This window comes from Aspergillus aculeatus (genome assembly GCF_001890905.1).
Source record: "Aspergillus aculeatus ATCC 16872 unplaced genomic scaffold ASPACscaffold_13, whole genome shotgun sequence".
Taxonomy (NCBI): Eukaryota; Fungi; Ascomycota; class Eurotiomycetes; order Eurotiales; family Aspergillaceae; genus Aspergillus; species Aspergillus aculeatus.
This window is the reverse complement of record NW_017962988.1, coordinates 946,965-972,125: the sequence shown is the minus strand read 5'-3', so window position 1 is coordinate 972,125 and position 25,161 is coordinate 946,965. Positions and strand designations below refer to the sequence as shown.

The 25,161-nt window shown below is 54.4% G+C and overlaps 10 protein-coding genes across 10 annotated transcripts; 5 read left to right on the top strand and 5 right to left on the bottom strand.

Moving 5' to 3' along the window:
- Positions 1 to 72: 72 nt before the first annotated feature.
- Positions 73 to 1,824, bottom strand: ASPACDRAFT_45812 (uncharacterized protein; the record flags this gene model as incomplete). The annotated part of the gene is made up of 5 exons (XM_020201683.1): positions 73 to 817; positions 941 to 1,083; positions 1,173 to 1,394; positions 1,459 to 1,563; positions 1,630 to 1,824. 5 exons carry the CDS (start codon positions 1,822 to 1,824, stop codon positions 73 to 75), a joined length of 1,410 nt encoding a protein of 469 aa, XP_020054055.1.
- Positions 1,825 to 2,288: 464 nt separating this feature from the next.
- Positions 2,289 to 4,671, top strand: ASPACDRAFT_123596 (uncharacterized protein). Its single transcript, XM_020196663.1, has 5 exons — positions 2,289 to 2,779; positions 2,840 to 2,910; positions 2,971 to 3,084; positions 3,148 to 3,608; positions 3,664 to 4,671. The coding sequence occupies exons 1-5, from the start codon at positions 2,618 to 2,620 to the stop codon at positions 4,455 to 4,457; spliced, it is 1,602 nt and encodes a 533-aa protein (XP_020054054.1). The 5' UTR covers positions 2,289 to 2,617; the 3' UTR covers positions 4,458 to 4,671.
- Positions 4,672 to 4,754: 83 nt separating this feature from the next.
- Positions 4,755 to 6,911, top strand: ASPACDRAFT_32732 (uncharacterized protein; the record flags this gene model as incomplete). The annotated part of the gene is made up of 2 exons (XM_020199900.1): positions 4,755 to 4,815; positions 4,885 to 6,911. 2 exons carry the CDS (start codon positions 4,755 to 4,757, stop codon positions 6,909 to 6,911), a joined length of 2,088 nt encoding a protein of 695 aa, XP_020054053.1.
- Positions 6,912 to 7,611: 700 nt separating this feature from the next.
- Positions 7,612 to 8,946, bottom strand: ASPACDRAFT_1890257 (uncharacterized protein; the record flags this gene model as incomplete). Its single annotated transcript, XM_020198572.1, has 1 exon — positions 7,612 to 8,946. The coding sequence occupies exon 1, from the start codon at positions 8,899 to 8,901 to the stop codon at positions 7,612 to 7,614; it is 1,290 nt and encodes a 429-aa protein (XP_020054052.1). The 5' UTR covers positions 8,902 to 8,946.
- Positions 8,947 to 12,276: 3,330 nt separating this feature from the next.
- Positions 12,277 to 14,069, top strand: flbB. The gene is made up of 3 exons (XM_020205662.1): positions 12,277 to 12,508; positions 12,565 to 13,107; positions 13,158 to 14,069. The coding sequence occupies exons 1-3, from the start codon at positions 12,471 to 12,473 to the stop codon at positions 13,612 to 13,614; spliced, it is 1,038 nt and encodes a 345-aa protein (XP_020054051.1). The 5' UTR covers positions 12,277 to 12,470; the 3' UTR covers positions 13,615 to 14,069.
- On the bottom strand, positions 14,003 to 14,849 carry ASPACDRAFT_45807 (Zn(II)2Cys6 transcription factor domain-containing protein; the record flags this gene model as incomplete). The annotated part of the gene is made up of 2 exons (XM_020201682.1): positions 14,003 to 14,464; positions 14,772 to 14,849. The coding sequence occupies 2 exons, from the start codon at positions 14,847 to 14,849 to the stop codon at positions 14,003 to 14,005; spliced, it is 540 nt and encodes a 179-aa protein (XP_020054050.1).
- An 863-nt stretch (positions 14,850 to 15,712) lies between these two features.
- Positions 15,713 to 18,748, top strand: ASPACDRAFT_1882284 (uncharacterized protein; the record flags this gene model as incomplete). Its single annotated transcript, XM_020198282.1, has 5 exons — positions 15,713 to 15,748; positions 15,815 to 16,350; positions 16,405 to 17,040; positions 17,091 to 17,483; positions 17,555 to 18,748. 5 exons carry the CDS (start codon positions 15,713 to 15,715, stop codon positions 18,630 to 18,632), a joined length of 2,679 nt encoding a protein of 892 aa, XP_020054049.1. The 3' UTR covers positions 18,633 to 18,748.
- A 235-nt stretch (positions 18,749 to 18,983) lies between these two features.
- Positions 18,984 to 20,899, bottom strand: ASPACDRAFT_62679 (eukaryotic translation initiation factor 3 subunit D; the record flags this gene model as incomplete). Its single annotated transcript, XM_020203812.1, has 2 exons — positions 18,984 to 20,581; positions 20,692 to 20,899. The coding sequence occupies 2 exons, from the start codon at positions 20,897 to 20,899 to the stop codon at positions 18,984 to 18,986; spliced, it is 1,806 nt and encodes a 601-aa protein (XP_020054048.1).
- Positions 20,900 to 22,239: 1,340 nt separating this feature from the next.
- Positions 22,240 to 22,733, top strand: ASPACDRAFT_62678 (hydrophobin family protein; the record flags this gene model as incomplete). Its single annotated transcript, XM_020203811.1, has 3 exons — positions 22,240 to 22,519; positions 22,575 to 22,636; positions 22,692 to 22,733. 3 exons carry the CDS (start codon positions 22,240 to 22,242, stop codon positions 22,731 to 22,733), a joined length of 384 nt encoding a protein of 127 aa, XP_020054047.1.
- A 129-nt stretch (positions 22,734 to 22,862) lies between these two features.
- On the bottom strand, positions 22,863 to 25,074 carry ASPACDRAFT_1890252 (cytochrome P450). The gene is made up of 7 exons (XM_020198571.1): positions 24,855 to 25,074; positions 24,666 to 24,795; positions 24,394 to 24,585; positions 24,126 to 24,277; positions 23,798 to 24,051; positions 23,454 to 23,734; positions 22,863 to 23,342 (listed from the first exon to the last, which is right to left on the bottom strand). The coding sequence occupies exons 1-7, from the start codon at positions 25,045 to 25,047 to the stop codon at positions 22,886 to 22,888; spliced, it is 1,659 nt and encodes a 552-aa protein (XP_020054046.1). The 5' UTR covers positions 25,048 to 25,074; the 3' UTR covers positions 22,863 to 22,885.
- Positions 25,075 to 25,161: the final 87 nt, after the last annotated feature.

Genomic DNA, 25,161 nt, shown 5'->3' with positions numbered 1-25,161 from the left:
CAATTCCTATCGACTGCCTTCCCAGCGAGATTTCACGTGCCTCAGAAGCCCAACGAGGCCAATCCGCCGACGTTAAATCCCACCGAACCTTTCAGAGAACCTCCCACTGCTATCTCTCTTCCACCCTGCTGCGCCCGCACCGCCAATCCTCCCAGCTAGATGATTCGGATGAGCATGTCCACCCTCGCCCGCCAGATTGTGCGAGTCACTCCCACTGCCGCGTAACTCGCCCCTCCTACCGTTATCCCTCGCATCTTGATCATCGCTAACCCCCCGCTCCTCCAACTCAATGACCACCTCACTCGTCACCTCAATCTGCACGTCCTTCCGGATCCCCATCCCCATCATCCCCAGCTGCTGCTGACAGCCCCAGGCATGGCGCCCCAGGATCGGCTCCTCCTCGATGGTATCACCACCACCGCCACCACCATCACCCCCACCAGTGCCATCCGTACTGTAACCCCGACCCTCTTGCAGACCGCCGCGGGGTCTTTTCGTGGTATAGTGCCTTGACGAGCGGGAACCACCACCACCGCCACCACCACCACCACCACCGTCCCGCGTATTCCTGGTCGTGTTCTGGTGCCGGGATTTACTGTTGTGGGCGCCGCCGTCACTGGTGTAATAGGCGAGGCCGTCGTCGTCCTCGTAGACGGCGATCAACATCTTGAAGGAGGAGAGAGTGAGGAGGAGGATGCTGGTGGCGAGGTAGAGTTCTTTTAGGATGGTCGGGGTGGAGGCTTGGAGGGTTGGGTTCGGGGAGTGGAGTTGGGTGAGGAGGGTGCGGTAGTGGATGGTTGTTAGGGGGATTAGGAGGCTACAGTGTTTTCACTTGTCAGTGTTGCTTTTGCGAGAAAGGGGGTATGGGGGTGGTTCTGGAGTGAAGGATGGATGGATGGGGTGTGAATATGGTCATAGAGTAAGGTTGGAGAGAACGTACATTCCTCGGCTGCCGAGGAGGGAGAGAACGGTTAGTTTGCGGGATCGGCGGAGTCGGAGGCTGTAGATTAATCTGATGGGGTAGATGAATAGGAGGATTTCGAGGAGGATGTCCAGGGCGGTGGTTGCTGTCCAGTGGGGTTGCTGTGGGATTTGGGGAGGGTTAGGTTCGGGGAGGTTTGCATTCGAAGGGGTTTGTATTGGGGATGGGATGGGATGATAAAAGCACTGACTAGACTGCGGCAGTTGTCGTTGATGTCGGTCCATGGTTGGGTCCTGCTGCAGCGGATCCCGACGAGGATGACTGATACTATTGTCCAGATGATGGACACACCCAAAAGACTGCGTGGGATCCAGCGAGCCGCGTGAGTGGTCAGGTGTTGGTATAGAAGACTCGTGCAGCATTTGGACAGGCCGAGGACCATGAGGTAGAGCAGGTCGGAGGCGTATGCGCTCTGGCAATCACTCGGGTTCAGTAATGGACCGCGTTTTGGAAGGGTGGATGACAATATGCTATACCTTGTCCATTCTCTCTGTGCTGGATTGGTCGAGGAGTTCGGAGCTCTTTCCCCAGCCTAGGTGCGTTTGGTAGAGAACGACACTTATTTGCGCGATGGCGACTGCCTGTCTTGACGTGTGCAGGCATTAGAGGTGGATCAAGGACTGAACAAGGAGAGATTGCTTCCCTACCACTGCGACCCCGAGAAGATAGTCGTCGCTCAATGCCATCGACCGCTGCGTCGTTGCGTAGACGCGCATGGCCAGTGAGCTGAGGACCAGGAAAAGACACACGCTTGCGAAGATGATGATCAGCCCGGCATGGTTATGGGCATTATTCTCCGCCAAAGGCGGGGAGATGCCCTTAGGCAAGCTGGTATAGGTCATGAGAATATTACAACCTTAGAAAGAGGAACGCATGAGTAGACGAAGAGGAGGATGCCACGCTGGGGTGGATTCTACGAAGTCGAGCAAGCATCCTCGCGGGAGCCGACCTCAGGGCAAAGTGCCGATACGATTGATGGTAGGTCAGAACCTGCGACTCCCCCTGGTCAGGTCCGCTGGTCCCCTCAAGCGTTCGAAATTCAGGATGCAGCGTGGCTGAACTGTGGCATAGGCTCGAAGTACTCAGTCGATGCATGGATTAGTCTTGGCGGCATCCAAAAGGCAGTTGGCCGAACCCTAAGAAACTAGCACCGGACCGCGATTTAGTGCCGAGGTGGAAAAAAAAAGCGGTGGTAATAGATAAGGGAAGGTCGAGACTAATCTTTAGGTGGAGACTGAGAGACAATTAGGCTAAGCCTATCCCAATTAAGATAAGCATGTTAATCTAGTAGTTTATTGTTGATTAGCGAGTGCAGGGATCAGAAATTGCTCCGCCGGACGGACCGTTGCTAGTTGATATCGAGGCGTGCGCAGGCGAGGTTTTAGTGCCACTAAACTCGTTAGTTCTGCAACGCAGTCCTTTGTCGACCTTAACTTGCGTAACCCCGGTACGGAGAACGGTCTCAGGCAAATTTGCATGGCGCTGGCGTGATTTGCCCCTTTCCCTGATTCCTTGTCCGAATTTCTCCCCCGCAGTCTCCGGTCGTCATTGCTATGAAATTCCTTTGGGTCGTGACCCCCCCCTTTTGCTCCCTTCATGTCTTCTCCATCCTGAGCATTCAAGCAACCTGATACTATGGCCAATCAACAAGATCTGCAACAATACAACATGAAGGAGCCTGTGGTGACCGGCTTCCAGAGCATGGAGGTCAATGAAGCCAACGATGTGGATGAAGTCAAGGGAACACGTTATGATATGACGGAGATGGATCGCATGGGCAAGGCCCAGCAGTTTAAGGTGAGTGCCATCAGCATCACTTGGAATTGTCTATTCTTTGCTAAAGATTGCAACCCATAGAGAAACATCCGTCCGCTGGCAGCGCTCAGTTTCTCTGCTGTTTTGCAAGCCACCTGGGAATATATCTTGCTGTAAGAAATCCATGGCCTCAGCTTTGGGGTTCGTTCGAATTCGTGTTCACAGAGAGACAGGTCCAACTATCAAGGTTTGCAGGATGGCGGGCTGGCAGGGATGCTATGGTCATACGTCTGGAGTACCGTGGGTTTCGGCTTCATCATCGTTTCCCTGGCTGAGATGGCATCGATGTAAGGAATCGGAAAGCCCGAGCTAATAACCTTTCATGATGAGCTAACTATGTGGTTTTTCAGGGCTCCCACGTCTGGCGGCCAGTACCATTGGGTTTCGGAATTCGCACCGGCCAGGTATCAGAAGTTTCTGAGTTATGTGACCGGTTGGATGTCGGTCCTTGCCTGGCAAGCAGGCACGGCCTCCGGTTCCTACTTGACAGGGTCCATCATACAAGGGTTGATCAGCGTCAGAGACCCTAGCTATGACGCTACGGGTTGGCAGGGCACCCTATTTGTCTTTGCCATGATTTTGGTTGCGTATTACTTCAACGTGTACGCCTCGGGACTCATGGCCCGCATGCAGAATGTGCTGCTCGCTACACATGTGCTTTGCTGGGTTGTGATCGTGGTATCGCTTTGGGTCCTGGCTCCCCTGCAGTCGGCTGAAGCGGTCTTCACCAAATTCGAAAATTTTGGCGGATTTTCTTCGATGGGGCTGACGGTGATGGTGGGCCAACTCTCCGCAATCTATGGCTGTCTGAGTAAGTGATTATCGCCTAGAAAGGAAGAAGGCTGGAGACTGATCAACTTCACTAGGTTCGGATGCAACAGCCCACATGTCGGAGGAAATCAAGGACGCCGGTCGTTATGTGCCCATTGCAATCACATGGTCATACTTCGCCAATGCAATCCTGGCGTTGATTGTGCTGATTACCATGCTTTTCGCGACTCCTTCCGTCGAGGATGCCCTGAACGACGAGTCAGGCTATCCTCTGATCTATGTCTTCAAGCAGGCAACTGATACGTCCGGAGTCAATGGCCTGATGGCGATTATCTTGATCCCTGTGATTCTCAGCAACATTCTGTTCAACGCCTCCACCGCTCGGCAAACATTTTCTTTTGCTCGTGATCTTGGACTGCCGTTCTCAAAATGGACTGCTAAGGTGGACGAGAAGCGTAAGCTTCCGGTCAACTCGGTGATCCTGACCTGCGTTTTCAGTGCTCTCTTGGCTTTGATCAACATTGGCTCCGAGACCGCTTTCAATGCCGTGGTATCTCTCAATGTAGCTGCGCTCATGTTCTCCTATTCCATCTCCATGAGCTGTCTGATCTGGCGAAAGCTCTATCACCCGGAGAGCCTGCCGCCTGCTCGCTGGGGGCTTGGCCGCTATGGTTTGGCTGTGAATATCATTGGATTGATATATGTTCTCTTCGCGCTGTTCTGGTCATTCTGGCCGAGTGAGCTTCCTGTTGCGGCTGACAACTTCAACTGGAGTGTGGTGATCTTCGTGGCTATTTTCATCCTGAGTCTGGTCATGTATGTGGTCAAGGGAAGAGGGGAGTATGAGGGACCAGTGACGTTGGTCAAGAAAGGGGGTCATGACCTGTAGGCTATGAAGACGGATTGGTTATAGTTCTTGAAGCCATCTGGGATTAAGATAAAGGAGGCGTGAGAGTTTGTACTGTAGTGTTTAGACCGTTTAGATTGCGAAGCGAGAGTGTTGTTTGTGAGGTTTGTGAGGTTTGTGAGGTGCACAACGATGATGACTCAGCACGTGCATGCTCTGTGCGGGTCGGACAACCGACTGCCCCGCTGCACCGTGGTCTAATCATTCGCTTCTGCGCCTCTCTGATCTCCAAATAATACTTCTTTTTGCCTGGACTCTTATCGCTGTAGATACAGGTCGATGTCGACTGTGCCTACACAATCTCGACGCGTCTCACAACGCCAGCCTCTAGCATGTCGAGGTGAGTAAAAGTGGCTCTCTGTTGCCATGGGCCAGTTCTTTGGACTTCGCGAATAACTCGTGTCTTTAGAATGTACCAAAAGCAAGCGAAAATGCAGCAAGACCATCCCCTGTACCCGATGCAGTCGACTGAGGCTCAGCTGCTCTCGTGAGATTGTGCAGTTGCAGCGAAGCGCAGCGCGACATGGAGCTGAAGTAGACTTCCTCGACTCACTGGTCGGGGATTTGAACTTGCTTCTTGAATCTACATCCGCTACAGCAAAGCTAGAGCTACCACAGATCATATCAAAAGTTCGAAATAGAATTTTTCGGCTTCAAACGGGATTGGAAACTTCACTCGACCCCCAGCCACCTGTGCCCGAACCTCCGCTACCACCCGGACCAAATGAAGCACAGTACCATGCTGAGCCGGTGGAGCCAGCGAGTTCATCATTAGTGACTGCCATCGAGCATCTGGCATGGGGCAGAGACTCTGCCGGATGCTTTCCACATCTGAAATGTGGATGTCAGTATAGCCGACCCGTAGTCTCCAGAGCGAATCCGCGCTCTTCTCAACGTTCATTTGACCTCGGTCTGGATGCTTCCATTGCAGAGAAGCTTATCCGTTTCCACTTATGCCATATGGCTTGGCACCATGACTGCATTCATGCACCCACATTTCTCGAACAGTGTGAGAAGTTCTGGCGTACCGGAGAAATGGATCACGCATTGTGGATGGCTCTTTACCTTTCGGTTCTTGGAGCGACTGTGTTCGCTATGCGCATTAGTAGCCGAGCTAAAGCTGCTGTCAATATCGACTTAGACATGATGCCTCCAGCGGATCAATTCCTGACGGCTATGCTGGAAGCTCTCTATGCCGGTCACTTTCTCGAGGACATGTCGATATATGCGCTGCAGGCGATTGTCATCTCTACTGAGGTTGCCCATAACCTGGGCCGGAGTCAGCTGAACGCCACCCTATTCAAGGCAGCCGTACGTATTGCAGAATATCTGGGGGTGCATCGAATACGAGAGGCGCGCGGAGCATCTCTAGACACCGAGGAGGCGTGGATCGAGACCGTACAGCGTGAAGTGGGAAAGCGCGTGTGGTGTCAGATGCTGATTCAAGATCACTTCGCCATCCCCTTCACCAATACCTATAGCATCTCGCCTTCGCAATACTCTACGGGATCTCCGTTGAACGCGGACGACTACGACCTGACCGACATGCCGCAAACAGTCCCAACGGTGAGTAGCTATGTGCGGGCGCTACGGAAAATTGCAGATCTGATGCCATCACTGATCGATGGGCTGGGGTCGATGGGCCAGCCAAAGCCTCTTCGAGAGCAGTATGCTCATGTCCTACTGCTGGACAAACGAATGCGCTCCGTTGTCAAGGGCTTCCCCCGCTTTCTGTTACAACCCGATGCTGAGAAAGAACTCGAAATTCCTTGGCTAGGGATAGCACGACGCAGTCTCGCGATCACGGCCGCGGAAAAGATCATCATGATCCACCGCCCATTTTTGTTCCTGTCATTCCACTCTTCTTCATATCAGCACACCCGACGAACATGTGTTGCCGCTGCACTGACCATTTTACGCGAGCATGAGACCATCATCAACGAGGGCGACTTCTTCGTCTGGACGCACTCCGCGTTCTGCATCACGGCCGCGATCATCCTCTGCTTCGAGGTCAGCGTCGCCTCGAAGGATAGCACCGGAGGCCCTGAGACCGATAAATTCCGGCTGGCGATTCTGGCCGCACGCAACCGCCTCGCAGACCAGAAGAGCGATATTCTCGCGCAGAGAGGCGTTACCCTCATCGATGCAATTTTTGCCTCGGAGGGGAACCTGGACTTGGATTTCTATCGCGCGGTGGCTGATGTGCTCCGATTTGGCCAGACCACACAAGGGAACTCTAGCAGCAACAGCAGCAGCAGCACCACCACCACCACCACTACATTACCTATGCTCCCCGACATTACCGAACCTTATCGCAGTCCAGGTAACACTGCTACTCCCGACTCTCAGTCGACCTTTGATCCGCACCCGGACAACATGGATTTCGAGACTTGGTTCAACCATATCTTCTACCATCTCAACAGCTCGGCTACATGATTAAATCGTGTAATCTTTTTATTTTCTGGTAATGCACACTCTCCTCACGGACCCGCTACCGCTGACCATGGCGCGACTTGAGTCTCTGAACATGCTGAGGTGGACTTCCTTGCTTTTCATGCTGGAAACCCACGTGCTGGGTTGTCTGGGTAAAGTGAGGCTTGTTGATCTGGCAGGATTGGCTCTAAACGCGGGACGGGGCTGGCTGGCGAAATCTCGCTTTGGGTGCTGCTCCTAAAAAGGCTGTTGGCCCTATATATCTGGTTCAGCCTCTTCCCAGAGACGGAGGGGCTCAGCGGAGCCTGTTACGGTTATTGTCTGGACTGTGCCGGCACAAGGACTTTGTTCGATGGTGGGTGTCATTTACCCAATCACTGTACTTGACTGCCCCAGTGCTTGGAAATAGACTGTGTCTTTAGGTTTTACCTAAAATGATAAGACACGAATGAATGCTTGGAAAGGGGGGCGGGGAAGGGTTGCCGCGAAGAGAGGCGGCATATCTGCCATCCGACGTTGGAAGAACCACTGCGTGCATGTGCTTATGGTATCTTCGAGCTCGATCGAAAACGAAAACCTAATTGATATTGGGTATCGAGTGAAAGAAATCTATATACTAGAAGTAGGTGAATAGCCAATGTAGCCAACTACGTCCAAGAAAAGTATTCCCTGGTCAGATCTGCTACAGTACCAGGGGGGGAAGCTACGGCATCTCTATGATAACCTCATCACCTCCGTCGCGCCACTGCGCCCCCATGCGCCGGATCCGTCGCTCACTAGCTAGAAACAAGAGTAGGTATGTATGTGAGGCAATCTCCCCCCACGCGTAGACTTTGAGCGTCAAGCGCTGCGTTTCTACCGCCGCTGCACCTGGCAGGGAAACGGGGGGTTCGGGGGTCGATTGTTTGGGTTCCTGCAGGGATGTTGGTGGCTGCGCATCCTCGAGAATGCACCATACGCCCCAGCCTGCACGACCCTCCTTGTTGATGAAATCGGACAAAAAAGTCCAGAAGCGGGTGAAGAAGGAGACGTCCCAGGTTGTACTGGTGTTGGTGCTGACGGAATTGCCATCGGGTGCAGTAGGTGATGGCGAGGATTCGGATGGAACGAGAGTTAAGTGGAGGAACCAGTACCCTCGTTCGAGGGGGTCCAGATCTCGCGTTTGTTTGACTGGGGTATACGTTCGTCCTGAGCGGAGACGCGTGGCTAGCATCGCGAGGGTTGGAGTGATGTGGGTTTTGAAGGGTAATCTGGAGACTGGGGGTAATGGCGGGTGGATCTTGAGGGGCGTCGTTACTAGGGCATTCTTCGTAGAGGGCGTGTCGTGGCAAGGGGTATCAAGTGCTGAAGAGAGGTTAGGGACGGATGGGGTGGATTGTGCGTGCTCATGCCACGGTTGATTATAACTTGGTTTGTTTTGGCTTCCGGGCAGGGGTTCGTCATCTCCCTGTTTTTCAGGTATACCAGGCGGACTGACCCGAGTCCGCTTCGCTGGAGGAACGTCCGTTATAGGTGGCGACGATCTGTGAGCGCGTACGGTGGCAGTGACAGGAGAATTGATCTCTTGCAAGGCGAGGATATCCTGCTGAGTTTGTTCGGGTTGCGAGTCTGGAACCACACTAATGGGGGTTCCGAGAGAGTCGGCGACGTGCTGAGTTCGCTGGCCAGGTGAAAAGACCCCGGCCAAGACTGGTATTGTTTCTGGTTGCCGATGGAGTATATGCAAAGAGCCAGTGTTAAGCTCTCGATTATCATCGTCAGCCTCACCACTATTGACGTTCGCGGTCGATCCTACTGCCGCCGATGAGGCGGCCAGTTGTGCGCTGTCGGCGGTGTTCACTTCATCGGTATGGTCATTGTCCGATCGCAAGGTGATCACTTGGCGGGTGGAGGCCTGGAATGCGAGGATGGCCTCGACTTGAGCCCGATAGCGTGCATCGTCACGGACGGTCCCGGGCGCGGAGATGTGAATGAGGACTTCGGAGTCGGGCATGGCATCGGGGAGGCAATGGACGAAATCCCTGCGCGCACATGGTGGATCTCGCTTTGGCTTTCAATCCCTTCCCTAAACCTTCTTGTCCGGTCAAGGTGAAGGGTCTGTGGATGGGAATGAAGCTGAAAGAGAAGGAGGGGCAAAGGTCAAAGGCCGAGCGGAGAAAGAGCTGAGTCTCGCCGCCTGCCCGTCCGGGCCAGATTGTTAGCCTTAGGCCGCTGATCACCTTTCGATAGTTCCGGCGCATGCGCATCTCCAAGTTTCCTTCAAGTTCTCAAAATCCACTCAACTACACTTGGGCAAGATAGACAATCCCGGGATCCAGGACAGCCTGGTCGGTATTGTCTCGGCTTTTGCTTTCGGTCTGGCAGACCACTCAACTAACTCCATTGAGTGACCATCTACCGACGATCGTCATTATTGTTTGCCGATTGTTGAGCCTTGAGCTTTGGAGACTGCCTCAAGGCCACTTCTATCGCTCACAAATCCTATTCAGTGACTGCGTCACATTCGCTGACTGTCATAGAAGGTTTACCTGCCACACATAGTCCATAACTAGTCTATGGGCGCGATCTGCGACCGGAACGTGTTGCTGAATGGTTGCTGGAACAATTACATACGTTGCTACTTGCACTACTCAGTAATCTTCTGAAGAGATTGTCAGAAGCGATGCCGCTCTAAATGCAATTGCGAATCAAAAGTGATTCGAACTATCTGGCCTTCACAAGGCGCCTTGACGATTAGCTTCGATCACCGCACGGTCCGGGATCATTCACGCTTCAGGATGCGAGCATACGTGAACACAACCGGCGCTATTAGAAGGCGCTCGTCTCCTGATCTACCGGATTAATCAAATCGGTCGAAGTTAGCAAGTGACAGATGTGAAAGCACCAGTATTGCGGCAGCCACAGATACGTGACACAACAGCTGCCCCCATTGGTCTGTACGGACAAACCATCCACGAACCAACGATGTACCTGAAAAGGCCGGTAGAGGAGAGTTTGCGGTGGGTGTGGGCTCGACTCGGATCCAATAATGACGCAGCACCGCCGGAGCGTTGGGAATCGTACCATAACAATCAAACAAAGTGTGCGGTTCCTGCCACTAATGGAGCGCAACGGATACTAGCACGGTAGCACCACTTTCGACCGGGGCCACTAGATTGATTAGACTGAGGGCTTTCTTTGCACGGTGGAGCTGATGGGTCTGAACTGATAAAGGTAAACAATTCGGAGTGGAGAAGACACAATGGAAGACTGGGAATATGGAACAGAGTCAAGAATAGTACATGAAAATTACCGGTCAGTCGAAGGAAAGAGAAAGAGGGCAAGAGGGCGCAGCAGAGACTGCGCTCAACAACTGGTCCCAGGCATTATTGGCGACGCGTTGATGTTGCACAGGCGTCCCGGAATTTCTGAGATGTCAAGCCGGCTGCGTCCCCGAGTGACAAGCGAGGCAGGCAGGCAGGCAGGCGTTCCACAGCAGACCACAGGTGGGCGGTAGCACCGGCTCAGGGACGATCGATCCAACCAACCAACAAACCCGACTGCGACGCTGAAAAGAAGAAGATCAATCCAATTGTTACCTATTGACATGACCTAGAAGAGTATCTTTGAAACCGTACTCCGTAACCTACAGGTACTCCTAGAGCTATGGACGCCTTTCATCTTGAAAGCTGAACAATTGCTGGGCCGTTGCGGTCGGTTAGAGATGGTGGTGGCAGCCTCGGCGGGTGTCTGTCTAGCCGCCTATCGACGGTGACCAGTTGCCCGTTTTTTCCCTCTCCTTGGCCGATCGAATCCACTTTCCTGCTCCACTTGGCGTTTTGCTTTTCGTACGATGTACGAATACTGAGCTGCAGGAGAGTTAAAGGAAAGAGTGAATTGAAGCTCTAACCAGATTTAGCAGTCGAATCACAACACTCACAGAACTTGACGGGTGGAAATGCCGAGACACGATCGGATCTGGTGTGCTACGGAGGATTCCTTCGAGTAGACCTATAATGTCAATTGCTATTGCCCGCTGGATTGATCAAATCGGAGGGTAGAAAGTGATGCACAGTTATGTACGGAGTACAAAGTACGAGTATGTACAAAATCAGTTGGCCTGAGCTCCTTAGCTAGTAGTAGCTAGTAACTACCTAGTCCGGTATTATCCTCCATCTTTCTAATGGTCCCCGGCACTTCCCCGACAGAACATGCATGGATTTGAAGAAGGCGTGGGGAACAGCCTAGGTAAAAACTAAGAAGAAAAAGAGCTTATGAGTGAGATCTTTCATATGCCGAGTCCCCCTTTCATCATCAGTCATTCCTTGTTCCTTTTCAAGTCTTGATTGTAGTGAGAACCAATCACTCTGCTTGAGATTCATTTCCGTCCAGTCCAGGCCAGGCCAATTCCAGCTCTGTCACTCTTGCCACTGCTAACTAGTAGTTATCCATCTGATCTCTCCCCTCCCCCTCCTCTCACTCTTTCTCACACTCAAACACAACTCTCACACTCACTCTCTCTCGTTCGCACTCTCCTCCCCCATCCTCTGATTCTTCACATTCGTTCCTCCTTTACCAGTCTTGTGGACAAAAATTGTTTTCCTCACCTCATCTGCCCTTCAGCCATACTGATTGGGTGCTCGTGGTGATTGCTCATCCATACTTCGCAATCCCGGGGATTCACCCAACGGGGAAACACAGCCGACTGTCCATCCATCGGTAGGTACAATCCAATTCTCCATGCGTGGTAGAGTCGGAGCTTTAAACGCTTGGACGACGGCCAGCATCCACCCGCTTCTCAAACCCAACGCCGCGATTTTTAAGGCTGACAACGGTCCAGATGGGCCAGCTTGGAGTTGTCTTAGATTCACACTCGATCTATTCTATCTTTCGGTCGTCCGTCTACTTTCTGACCTGCTACTTTTCTACTTCTCTGCGTCTCTTCTTCCCACCACCGCCCACCCACCTCTATCGACGGTCATTTCCTCGTCCACCGCACACGCACTCCCTCACCATTCTATTCTGACTGCGCCGGTCGCATTTACGCTTCCTCCATTCTTCTTTGCGACAACCACCATGGCCTCGATGAACGGTGGCCCCATGCCATTGGACCTCACAAACGCAAATCGTCAGACACTTCCGCCAGATGGTTCACAGAGTAAGTTCACTCTCCTCTTTCTCTGAGATCATTTTTCCAAGATTTGCCTCTTCTTCGGCTTTTTCTGGGTCCAGATGCTTGATGGTCCGTGACCCGTCTTTCCGTGGTTCGCGCTGTGGAAGTCAGTGTGGCATTGGCTCTGACTCAAAAAGTCTCGACTGTCTTGCACTCATTCCGCTTTTCGTATCCTGACTGTGTCGCGTTATCTCCAGCTAACTTGCGACTCAATAGGCCAACCCGGATCTCGACCTTCTACCATAGGCGCCGATTTCCTCAAGTTCTTTGGTGGTACGCAGAAGAAAGTCACGCGAGGTGTGTGAGCTCACGGTCCGATCCGTTTACCTTATCAGCTCTAATTTCCCCTCCCCGCGCTAGATGGGCAACCGGCAAAACGACGAGGTCCGAAGCCGGATAGCAAACCGGCCATGACCCGACGACAGGAACTGAATCGCCAGGCCCAGAGGTACGTAACCGGACCACCTGGGGTAATCATTGTTTGTATACAAACGGTTGGCGCAGAACACATCGGGAACGTAAGGAACAGTATATCCGATCGCTGGAGACGGAAGTGTCCCGGTTGCGAGAGGCCTACACGCAGGAGATCTCGGCCGCCAATCTAACGGTCGTGCAACATCGGGACATGGTGCAAACGCTCTCCGACGAGAATAATATTCTGAAAGAAATTCTTGTGGCCCACGGTATCAACTTCGAGCCGGAGCTCGAACGTCGCAAGGCGGAACGCGGGAGCATGGGCTATCATTCGAGTCCTTTTGCCAGTAGCAGTGTCGCCTCGCAGCCGAGCAATGTCGTCCCTAACGGAGGTCCCGTCTACACCACGCCGCCCACGACGGTCTCTGCCAGCCTGAGTCCGAGTACGCATGGCGTTGAGCAGATCGATGTGTCGCCCACTCAGGAGCTGGCGCCGCCTCAAGCAGCCTATCAGGCCGCTCCCTGTGACGCCTTGGCCACTCTTGATCAGATCGCTCCCGCCAGCCGCGCCCCGATCCAGCTACCCGGCATCTTCGAGGCGGATCCTCAGCTACAAATTGATTTCATCTTGACGTAAGTGTGTTTTCTTGGTGACGGATCCCATGCGACTGACGTTGATCCAGACTGGAATCGCCCTGTCGAGAACACACCGACTACCTCTGCCGCCGATCGATCACCGAGGCGGACGATGAAGACATGCCGTTCTCAGGGCATGCGCTGATGGCCACCTGTCCACCCCCCAGCTACATCGCCACGACGACGAACGAGCAAACCTACCCACACAAGACGTACGACCTGCCGCACGTCAATTTGACCACGCTCCTCAATCTCAGCCGACAATTGGTGACGGAGGGGCAGATCACGCCGATCATGGCGCTGCAATGCCTCAAAAATCATCAACTCTATGGTCGGCTGACTCGGGAAGACGTCAAAATCATCGTCGAAACCCTCAATACCAAGGTCCGCTGCTATGGTTTTGGGGCCGTTGTGGAAGACTTTGAGCTTATGGATTGCCTGACCAGTGTGCTGGATACGAAAGCCGAGCAGCATGTTTGCAATCCGGGCGATGATCTATCCTAGTCATGGTTGGCACTGATGAGGAAAAGTACTAGCGGAGCCCCAGGTTTTCTCTTTTCCACCTCTCTTGTTTTCCTTTTCCCCTTTACCTTCCTTCCAACGACATTGTACATAATCCGTGGTGATCCGTCAGGATTTCTGTTTCTGTGCCGTTTGACGCCGGCCTGACTTGCGCCTGGCCTCGCCATCCCGTGGTCTCGTCCCACCTCTCTGTTTCTGTCGGCGGGTGGCTGCGTAATGGGAGCTGCTGTGTTCGAACTCAGCTCGCACCACCACGCCCTGTACAACCAACTGTGCAACACTGAAGATGTCCTGTAACGCAATGTGATGATGACTACTAGATATATGCAATATCTTCTATTTTCTCTGGGCAGACTGACCACCGCTTCTATCAATCCAGGACCACCACACCGTCTTCTAATCCCGGACCCATCCCCAACTCCACTCCTTGAGCAATGCCCCCCAAGGGATCCCCTTTCCGAATTCTTCGGATGACTTCCTCTACTGTCGCACCCGTTCCCCATCTCAACGCCGCATACACCACCTCCAGCTCGGCCAACTGATCCTCCTCTTTGCGTGACGGGGCCCCGGTTCCGATCTCGTTCTCGATCGAGGCGTATTGTTCTTCCTGCTCGCTGTCTGACTCTGGGGATGGCTGCTGATCCTCAATCTCCAAGATCTCGAGCCCCCGCGCCATGCCCAGCTGACCGCGTAATTGGTTCGCCCGGCTTCGGAGCCCCGCGATCAGCTCGGCTTGAGCAATGGCTTGACGATCGGTATCTGGGGCGGCGTACTTGCATTCTTGCGGAGTGTTGCGTGCCACGCATGTGGCGCAGGGGGTGAGGCGGTTGCACTGGGGTTGTTAATGTTAGGTCTATAAGGTGCGATTGTCTTTGGGGAGAGTGGTTCCCGATGGTGAAGCTGGGAGAAAGTTTTGGGGATTCTATGCTGTTCGATGAAGCTACAGGGGCATGCATGTACTGATAGGTTGAATGAAGACTGATAGACTGATAGACCTGGGGTCTTTAAAGGTAGGTGGGTGGATTCGGTTTATCTTTGGGGAGGGGAAGGAATTAAGTTGGATAAATGGTAATGATACTTATATATCTGATAAAGCAAATAGGGGAAAGGGGGAAGGAACGGAAGAGAGAGAGACATACTTTCACTTTACGGGCACGACAGGGAAGACAGGAGGCTGTGGGACGAGGCTTGGACCGATGGGAGATTTGTTCAGGCATTGTGTTTTGTTCGAAGATGACTAGGTGGTATCACTAGACTCTAGGGGGAGGGGAAGGAAGAAGTGAATGAATTGACTTTAAATTGAGGAAACAGAGTAAAGAAGAGGAAAGTTCAAGCTGGCTGTAGATCTTTTGGAGGGATGATTATTTTGCTGGACTGAAGGCGGGGAAAGAGAAAGAAAGAAAGAGCTTTGGGAGCATTAGCGCGATGACTAACAGGGCTAGACTCTCTTACACTCACTCCCACATCCTCTCATCTCTCATCAGCTTCATACTCTTCTTTCTGATTTTTGGATTTCCCTTTTCCCTTGGCAAAACTCTCGAGCTACACACACGTTCCCATTGCGGTTTCGAATCTTTTATACTCCGGTCTTGGCCCAGGGCTGAATGAAAAAAAAGCTGCATTCCCTCTTTCTGGGGAAGATCTCCCCGACAATCAGCAGTCTCGGGTAGATCTACCAGGGGTCCGGAGATTGCTACCACTACTACACTACTACTACTACTCTGGCAATCTAAACTATCTATCCTCCTATCCTCCTATCATCCGCTACTTCTTTCACTCAATTCATCTCAGCTTCACACCTCCTTTGCTTATTTTCTTGCTCAAATTTAAGCTCACAGCATGCGAATGCTACCCCTCCTTTCCCCTGCACCATGGCATTCCCTCCACTATCCCACTATCCCACTATCCCTTGAAACAGAAGAGCATTCCTCCCTGTTGTCTACCTTGCGTCCAAGCCAGGCACCTCCTTGATTGACAGTCCCATTTATATCCCCATGTGCTCCAACTTCTGCCCAGAACGTGTCGGCTGTTCTACATGCAGCACATGCAGTGAGGCCGCACGCACGTACACTCGCCCACCATGAAGAAGTCCCGGACCTCCAGAAAACAAGCGCCTGTCTTTCGGCGTCGCAGTACTCGCAAGAAGACTCCATCCCCACCGCAATCACCGCTACCAGCACAGAGACCCCGCGTGCTATTTCTTGCCAACAGTGAACATGGGCAGACGAACCTGATTCTCGCATTATCCCATGAATTGCTGGTGCGAGGTGACACCGACGTGCATATCGCCTCGTTTCCGACCTTGAAACCACGCATCGAGAAGCTGCTTGTAGATAACAGCCTCGACAGCGACGGAGTTCGCTCGCGCATTCATTTTCACCCTCTCAATGGCCCCTCGAACAGTGAGGCTTTTGCACGCACAGGAAAACGTACGATCTGCCATCCTCCCGGTTATAAAGGCGCATTGAAGGGGTTCAAATCTCTTTTTGAGGAAATCTGGGCCTGGAATGAGGAAGAGTATCTGCAGGTGTATGACAGCTGTCTTGAGATAGTCCAGGCTATCGAACCGAGCGTTGTCCTCGTCGACTGCTTTTTCCCCCAGGGACGAGACGCGGCGTATAATGCGGGCCACCAGGCTATTGTTCTTTATACGACCTCCTTGTCCCATGTGGTGTATGGGCTCCAGCCTTTTGCTGGATGGGCGTGGAAATTTCCCTTGTAATTCGCTATGCTTTCCCAATGAACTAACGCATATGGCTGACTGTGCACTAGGCCAGGGACTGACTTTCCATATCCACTTCCCTGGAGCCTTGTGCCTTCCAACACCAGAGCCGCCATGGATGTTGCCAAGCTTTACCGCCGTAGCGGCCGTCAACGACAGATTCGTGAATGGCGGAAGCGGCATGGTATCCAGGGCCGATTCCCTTTTGCGGATTCGTGGCGACCCGACCGATTCCATCTGGCTCCAGGTCTGAAAGAGCTGGATTGGCCGATGGAGGTCCCAGAGAATGTTCTCCCCTGTGGTCCCATCCTATTGCCCGTTGCACCTGTCAAGGTGCAGGATCCGGAGCTGCATCGGTGGCTCCACCAGGCACCCACAATCCTGATCAACCTGGGGACCTTGTATGCGCCAGATCCAGTGATGGCTAGAAATATTGCTTCAGGGGTGAGGAGTTTTCTGGACTCACGGACGGATAAGTTCCAAGTACTGTGGAAGCTTCCAAAACATACGCAGGATTGCGCGCATGTTTTTGAAGAGGCGGAAGAAATACTGGCTGCTGAGATCAAAGATGACCGGGTGCGCATTCAACCATGGTTTCAGGTTGAACCATTGGCAATGTTGCAGACAGGGCAGATTGTCTGTTCCGTGCATCATGGTGGTGCGAACTCATGGTACGAGGCTATTCAGTAAGTTTCACTCCTTGACTCAGCGGAGTAGAGATAGTAATACGTTCCAGGTCTGGCATACCTCACGTCGTTCTTCCAGGTTGGCAAGACTGCTATGAAAATGCTGTGCGTACAGAGTGGCTCAAAATCGGCGTCTACGCGAACAAAACAGCTGCTCCAGCAGTGGATGCAGATGAGCTCGGCCGGGCTCTGATCAGGGTTGTTGGCAATGTCACAATGCAGGCCAAGGCAAAAGAACTATCTGTACTGTGCTGCAAAAGAGAAGGACGAGTGATAGGTGCCGAGAAGATCGCTGAGTTGGCATACCACCCGGAGAGAATGGCTTTACCGATCCCAGAAGTCAATCAGCATCCGAAGGACAAGCTGCGCACGATCAGGAATAAGTTCGGAGGTATTCTAGAGACCGTCAATCCACCTCGTTTGGACAAATATGCAACCTTAAAGTGGGTTTCCTCTCCCTGCATCGGTTTCAAAATGCATATCAAGTGTTCACGATTTCTAACCAGAGAACCAGAGTTTATACTGCTGCCAGCACACTCTTCGTCGCCCTTACGACGAATACTTCCATCCTCCTTCCTATCCTCGGCTACGCTCTTCTAATCCTCGTCCTTCTCCCATCTCTTCCCATTCCACTCCTCGTTCGCATTTTGTATCCTGTCTACGTCCTCCTGATCACCTATCTACCTCCCACCTCTCTCCCCTCTTTTCCTTCCCCGTCCTCCGCCGTTCGAAACTCTCCTCTTTGGTCCCTCTACACCAACTATTTCCCTCTCAAGCTTTATCGCAGCACTCCCTTAGCTCCTTATCAAAAGTACATATTCGGGTACCACCCCCACGGCATTTCCATCCGCGGTGCCATCGGCGCCCTCGCCACCAAAGGCGCCGGATTCGACACGCTGTTTCCCGGTCTCAATCACACTCTCCTGGTGTCGGACAAAGTCCTTCGCGCCCCCCTGCTGCGCGAGTACGCCCTCTCTTTGGGTATCGGCAGCGTCAGTCGTGCGTCATGCATTAAGCTACTCTCGTCCGGCGGCCACGACGGCAACGGACTGGGGCAGGCGATCACCATCTGCGTGGGTGGCGATCGCGAGGCGCGCATCGCCCGTCCCGGCCGCATGGATTTGGTGTTGGGGGTGCGCAGGGGGTTCATTCGCGTTGCGATCGAGATGGGCGCGAGCCTAGTGCCGGTGGTGGCGTTTGGAGAGAACGAGGTCTTTGACGTCGCGTATCCCGGAGATGATGATGCAAACAGGAGTGAGGCAACTTCGAGCCACTGGGAGCGTGAAGGCCAGAAGCAGCAAGACTTTGGCCGGGAAGGCCTGTTCACGGCAGGTGCGAAAGCCTGGAAGGCTATCACCGGCAAGTCGACGCGGGTGATTAGCGGACGGTGGGGGGTGACGGTCCCGTTCCGCAAGCCGATCCATGTGGTCGTTGGAAAACCGATTCCGGTCAAGGAGCAGCGGTATGTGCAGGACGAGGCTTATGTGGAGGAAGTGCATCGGATGTACGTGGAAGAGTTGCGGCGGTTGTGGGTGGAGTGGAGGGATGTCTTTGGGGTGAAGAAGGAGGTGCGGTTTGAGATTGTGCAGTGAGACGTTAAGTGGTGCTTGGGCGTCTTCTCTTTGGCGTATCATTCTAAGTAGGGTTCGGGAAAATGAATGACAAAAAGTTATATAGCTGTGATAGGCTTGATAACGTTGAATATGCCATACATCCTTATCTCGTGCTTGTTTACGTAGGGCAAATGCAACAATAGATTGAGCCGATGTACGAGACAGAGTTCGTCTACAGGGTGAAATTACCAAGTGAGGAAGTAGGTTTGGAAAGCATGAGAGTCGTTCATAAACCTAAGAACTTTTTGACATGGACAGGACGGAAAAGAAACACAGCGAACCAAGTTCATGACTAGGATATAATGATGGAGGTGGAAAACCGCCCAAAATCTACTCCTCATCCTCCTCGGCGGCCTCCTGCTCCTCGGCGGCGACCTCCTCATCCTCCTCGAAGGTGGTGGGGGGCACGCTGTAGAGACGGAGGACGGGGCGGTTGGGGTCCTTGATGAGGACGTACTTCTTGACCTTGTCGTCGTCCTCATCGGCGTCGAGGGTGCGGATGCGGTCGACGATGGTGCGGACGATGCCCCAGCCGTTGCCGAGGTTGAGGTTCATCTGGGTGGCGAGGTCGCGGGGCTTGTAGCCGACCACTCCCAAAACGACGTGGGCGGCGGCGGAGCGGGGGTTGGCGCGGGAGACGAAGCCGAGCTTCATGGCGTCGGCCTTGGCGAGGATGGCCTGGGTGGTCCAGCGGGCGAGCTTGGAGGAGTTGTTCTTCATCTCGGTGGCGACGACGGCACCGCGCTGGGACCAGAGCTTGGAGCGCCAGTCGAGGGCGCCGCCGGAGCCCTGGGCCTTGCTGTCGAACTCGTTCAGGGCCTTGACGACCAGCTGCTGGTCCTCGCCGCCGGTGGGGTTCTTCATGATGGCGTCGATCTCCGTGCGCACGATCATGTGCACGGGCTCCTGGCCCTCGTCGCGCTCCAGCGACAGGTCGAAGCGCCGGTACTTGTAGCCCTTGGAGGCCAGGGGCTCGGTCTCCTCCGCGGCGTTGTAGAAGGGGTTGGGGTGCGCCAGCTCGACCTTGCTGTCCTCGGACTCGACCACCGTCTGCAGCGCGAAGTTGTGGTTGATGAAGGTGGCCTCGAGCGCCAGGGCGCTGGGCGTGTTGATGGCGGCGCCCTCCTGCTTGCTGGCGGCGGCGGCGGTGGCGGCGGACGAGTCGGCCAGCTCCAGCGGGGCGTCGGCGGCGTTCTCGTTGACCGTCACCAGGTCCAGGGAGGCGCCCTCGCGCTTGTCGAAGTAGATCTTGCCGCCCTGGTGGACGATGACCAGGTCCCACGAGTAGACGCTGCGGGGCGCGCACATCAGCGTGGACAGGATGTCGGCGGACGCGAACACCGTCGCCTCGTTCTTCTCGGCCAGCTCCTGGATGACGGGGTCCTGCGAGGTCGTGACGTTGTACGCGGCGCGGTCCAGCGCCTGCAGCCGGCGCTCCGCGTTCTTGACCGGCGCCTTGTCGTACGACCGGTCGTAGTAGTACATGAATCCGTACGAGTCGACCTCCTCGCCCTCGGGCGCCTCCATGTTCAGCTTCGACAGCCGGCTGAAGTCCACCTCCTCCAGCATCGTCCAGTCGGGCCGCACGGCCACCGACGCCTCGCGCGTGCGCTGCGGCTTGTCGTAGTCCTTCCACCCGAAGCGACGGCCCCGGTTGCCCCGACCGCCGCTGCGGTTGTCGTAGTACCGGTCCCCGCCGGCGCCCCCGCGGCCACCGGCACCACCGCCACCCACGCGCTGGAAGCCCGCGCGTCCGCCACGCTGGGCGCCGCCGCGCTGGGCCCGGCCGCGGAACACCGTGCCGCCGCCGCGGCCGAAGGTGCGCTTCGTCGAGCTGCGGGTGTTGTCGACCACGGAGAAGGAGGATTCGTCTTCGGCGACCGCCACGGAGAACAGGCTGGAGGATCCGGCGCCGTAGACTTGCTGGTCTGGAGGGTTTGATGTTTGTTAGTTTTATGATATTCAGGAATGTCCCCTTTTCTTTGTCTTCTTTTTTTTTCGTCGTTGAAACACAGCCAGGAGGAATCGTGCAACGTACCTCTGAAGTTACGGTTGTAAGCCTGACGACCGGCCCGGTTGGGGTCCTTGGACTCGGCCGTCCAGTCGGCCATGCGGCCCAGCTTGTCACCCTTGGAGAAAGGAGCATAGGGGACGCCGTCGAGCATGTTGTCGGCGGCGGAGGCGGGGCCCCAGGTGTCGTCGGCCGGCAGGGCGGCGACGATGTCGGCGATGGAAATGGGAGCCATGATTATGTGTATAGCTCTGTGTATGGGGGGAAGTTGAAGGGAAAGATGACGGGGAAAAAAAGACGACCCAGCGAGATAGGAGAGGTGGTCTGGGGGAGGGGCTGGTCGGTCAACGGATATTGAAATGAGATCGACTTTGCCAATTCGAGGGAATTTTTGTGTCGCGAGCTTGTGGCTGGTGGAGGCTTGGCATGTGGCTGTGGTGGGTCGCACCGCCACTGAACATTTGTGTACATTGTGGATGTGTGCTGCTGAGTCATTGATGCGAGCATAACTTATCGGGCTGCCTATCGCTATCAGTGTTGTGTTGTGCCCACAATGTTTGGCAGGCTTGCACATTCTGTTAATGCTTCCATGCTGTCTCTCAACATGACTGCACTGCTATTTGTCATGGTCTAACAGCTTACTACTTTATCTATATGAATATGAATAATTATAAGCCCAAGCATTTGAGTTGAAGTTCGGAGCTGATAATGATGCAGATCATTCTCCTGGGATCTTCGCGGAGTCAAGATGCGTCCGCCAAACCTAGTGGAGTTGGGATGATGCGTGGCAATGTCCGAAATGCTCAATGATCGACTATCAAGTTCATTGGATCGACAAAATCGCTGTCTATTTACCTCAATATCCCTGTGATGCGCGAGGCTGCTAGGTACTTTCTGGAGCTGCAGCTAAGTCAACTATTGTGTGAGCGCATCCGAAATCGGTGCCACACCATCAAACAAGGTCGATCTTTTGCCCAGCGAAGACCATCGATACTTATCAATTCAATTCTGCCACGGGCACCTCACAAGTATCACAGATCTAGGTCCACAGCAGCGCTCACACGCATCGTTATCATGCTCCCCGATGTTCAGCTACTGTGGGTCGCCCGCTGATTTGGTACCAGAACAGCACCCAGACCGGGTGGCTGATAAGACAGGGGCGGATGACAGGCCCGAGGCCACATGCCTCAATTTTGAGATTGCCTTGCATCTTTCCTTCGGGGTACCTGCAGCATGGCCATCTCTGCCAGGTTTCGACTTCCATCCTGAATCGACTGTGAATATCGCGTTGCCACCACTGCAATGGCCGGCATCCGTCCCAGCCGGTTGTTCTTTGCATGGAGAACTGGCTGAGGACTGGATTTTGAGACTTCTTCCATCCGGATGTCCGACTGCGATAACGGAGGATACTGTCTAGTAATTCATAGAGATGCTGTATACGTTCATGGTAGTTGCCCCAAATCGCAGTCTCCTCTGAAGATAAATAGCACATTCCACCCCAGCTGAACAACACTCCAACACAATCAAATCACAAACCTCTCTCATAACCACACAACCGCAATAATAACCGCAAACATGAAGCTCACCCTCACCGTCTCTATCCTAACCATTGCCGGCCTCGTCGCCGCCGTGCCCGCCCCCAAACCTGACTCGCAGACCCTTGAGAACCAAGTCAAGGGCGTCGCCGCTCAGACCACCTCTACCACGAGCGAGAGCACGGTCGACCAGTCGCAGTGCATCGCCCCGGTGCTGTGCTGCGGCACCTTGACCACTCCCTTGGACCCGCTCCTGGACCCCATCCTTGCGGATCTGGACATCAACGCTAGCAGTATTGTCGGCTCCGTTGGTCTTCTCTGTACGTCCGTTTCCTTGGTGGTTTGTCATTGTTGATGCTAACCCTATGGTTATAGGCAAGCCCTACGACACCACCTGCACAACGAAGCCGCAGTGCTGCTCCGAGGTGAACCTCTTGGTGAGTCACCCCTAAACATCACGCCTCAGTGGAAAGGTATACTAACAAAAAGCAGAACGGCGTTTTGGCACTGGGCTGCTCTGCTCTGGAGCAATAGTATCCATTCCGACCAGGAGTCCGCAGGATACATGCTATATTCAAATAATACCGGGGGATGCATACCCCAACACCTGTTCTTTAGTATAATAGCCAATACTATATACCTTAATCAACCCTCACCCGTGCCCCTTCAACCACCCCACTATAGAACTAATAAGACAACCCGACCAACACCCCCGAATGACTCTTCTCAAAAGGATACGCCCCCTCCACCTCCCTCACCAACGCTGCATGGGCCTCACTCCTCGCCTCGATCCTCAACCCCGCCGGCACGACAGGATGACTGATCACCCCCGGCAGGAACTCAGGCGTCCAGTCGGGGTTTCCGTTGGGCTCCTGGATCCGGAATACCGTTAGTGCCTGCGCAATCGTCAGGTAGACGTTCGCATCCGCCAGGGTCCGTCCGGGGCAGACTCTACGCCCGAAACCGAAGACCAGGAGGTGGGGGTCTCGTTGGACGCCAGAACCGCCACCACCGCCTTCATCGCCATCACCAGCTCCGGGTGCAGCAGCAGCAGCAGCAGCAGCAGCAGCAGCATCAGGCAGGAACCGCTCGGGCCTAAACGCCTCCGGATCAGGATACACATCCGGATCATGGGTGAATGCCCTACCCGACAAAAAGTCAGCATACCATTTTATCAAGTCCCAAAAACACCACCCCTCGCCCCGACCAACTCAAAAACCTGGACAAAGCAAAGGGGGGAAAGGCAGAACAAACCAAATATTTGCCAAAACCGACGCTCCTTTCGGAATCCGAAACCCCTTATACTCATCCTCCTGCGTCACCACGTGCGAAATATCCATCGGCACGACGGGGTGCCACCGGAAGACCTCCTTGATGAGGGCGTTAAGGTAGGGCAGGTTCTCGCGGTCCGCGAAGGTGGGCAGCCGCAGCCGCTCCGCTGCCCCGAGGACCGAGTCGAGTTCGGCCTGGGCGTTGCGCTGCACGTCCGGGAAGAGGGCCATGGCGAGGAAGAAGGTGGCAATTGAGGAGACGGTCTATCCCACCCTTTCGTCAGTTTTCTGGATTGGTAGGTTTTGGAGAGGGGGGATTGACAATACCGTATCCGCTCCACCAGCATACAACGACGCGGCCGACCATTTGACGGTGACCTCGGCCTCGGAGCCGGGTGGCAGCGCGGGCTGGTGCGCCAGCAAATTGGACAGGAAGGACGGCGTGTGACGGCCGCTGGCGTGGTGCATCTGGTGCCGCACGAAGGCGTAGGGGAGGTCGCTGAAGGCCGTGACGGTTTGCTTGTACCCGCGCGCCGTGCGGATGAAGCTGCCGCCGGGGAGCCAGGGGGGGAGGTGTCTCACTACCCCTCCCACAGTTGATCAGAACACAACCCAGACCAAGCCATCATCGTTAGAGGGGGAAGATGAGACATACAGAATGGGATATAATCCACCAAATACGTTGCCGGCAACATCGCCACCGAGAAATCCTCCATGGCTCGATCGGCCAATTCGACCAGCGGGTCCCGGCCGTGCGGCTCGACCGTGTACCCGTATCCGATCTTGAGGATGATGGCGCCGGTTTCTCTGAAGGCCGAGCATTAGGTCTGTCTTCTTTTTCCCTTGATCTGGTAGGGATTTGCAAAAGCGATAGCCCACAGAAAGACTGGAAAGAGGGAGGAGAGGGGGAGGGGGGTGCTAACTTGCGAATATGCTCCATCAACCGCCCCGGCGCCTCCAACACGCGCATCAGAAACCGGCCCACCTCCGCGGTCTGCACCGCATCGAACCGGGCCACCGATTTGTTCGACCCGATCTCGCGGTGGAGGTTCTTGCGGGTCGCGCGGAGGCGGTCGGTGCTTTTCACGGAGCCGAGCACGTTGTGCCATCCGGACCTGGGTTTGTTGCTTGTCAGCTCGATAAATTCGGGGAAAGGGTTTGGGTTAAGACTGCAAGCGGGAGGGAAAATGCTCACATCTCGGCGAAATTCTGCTGCGGGCGGGAGGAGTAGATCGCCGAGCGCTTTTCCAGTAGCTCGACTGCATGGCGGGCCTCGTTGAGGATGATGATGGTTTGGCCGAGGACGCTGAGGGAGCTGATGGGGCCTTGTTTGTTTTCTTGTGAGCGGGGCAGGCTTGTGAGCCGGGAGTAAACATAAACATACCGTAGAGCTCCTTGTGTTTAAGCCAGTGTTTCCAGTCCTGTTGGCCGGGGCGAGGGAGGTCGTTTAGATTGCCGATGATGGGTCGACGGGGAGGCCCTGGAGGCAGAGGCGGGTGCTTTTTGCGCGAGGTTAGGGTTGTCGTCAGGTAGCAGCCCGCTAGGAGGAGGAGGGCGGCGAGGAGAGCGGAGAACATGCTGTGGGTTGGTCAGATTGAGGGGTGTTTGACTGAGTTCATGGCTATGCTAGGGGAAGGGTTTCTTATATCATATCATTCATGTGAAATCATTGAAAGAGGGGGCTCTGCAGC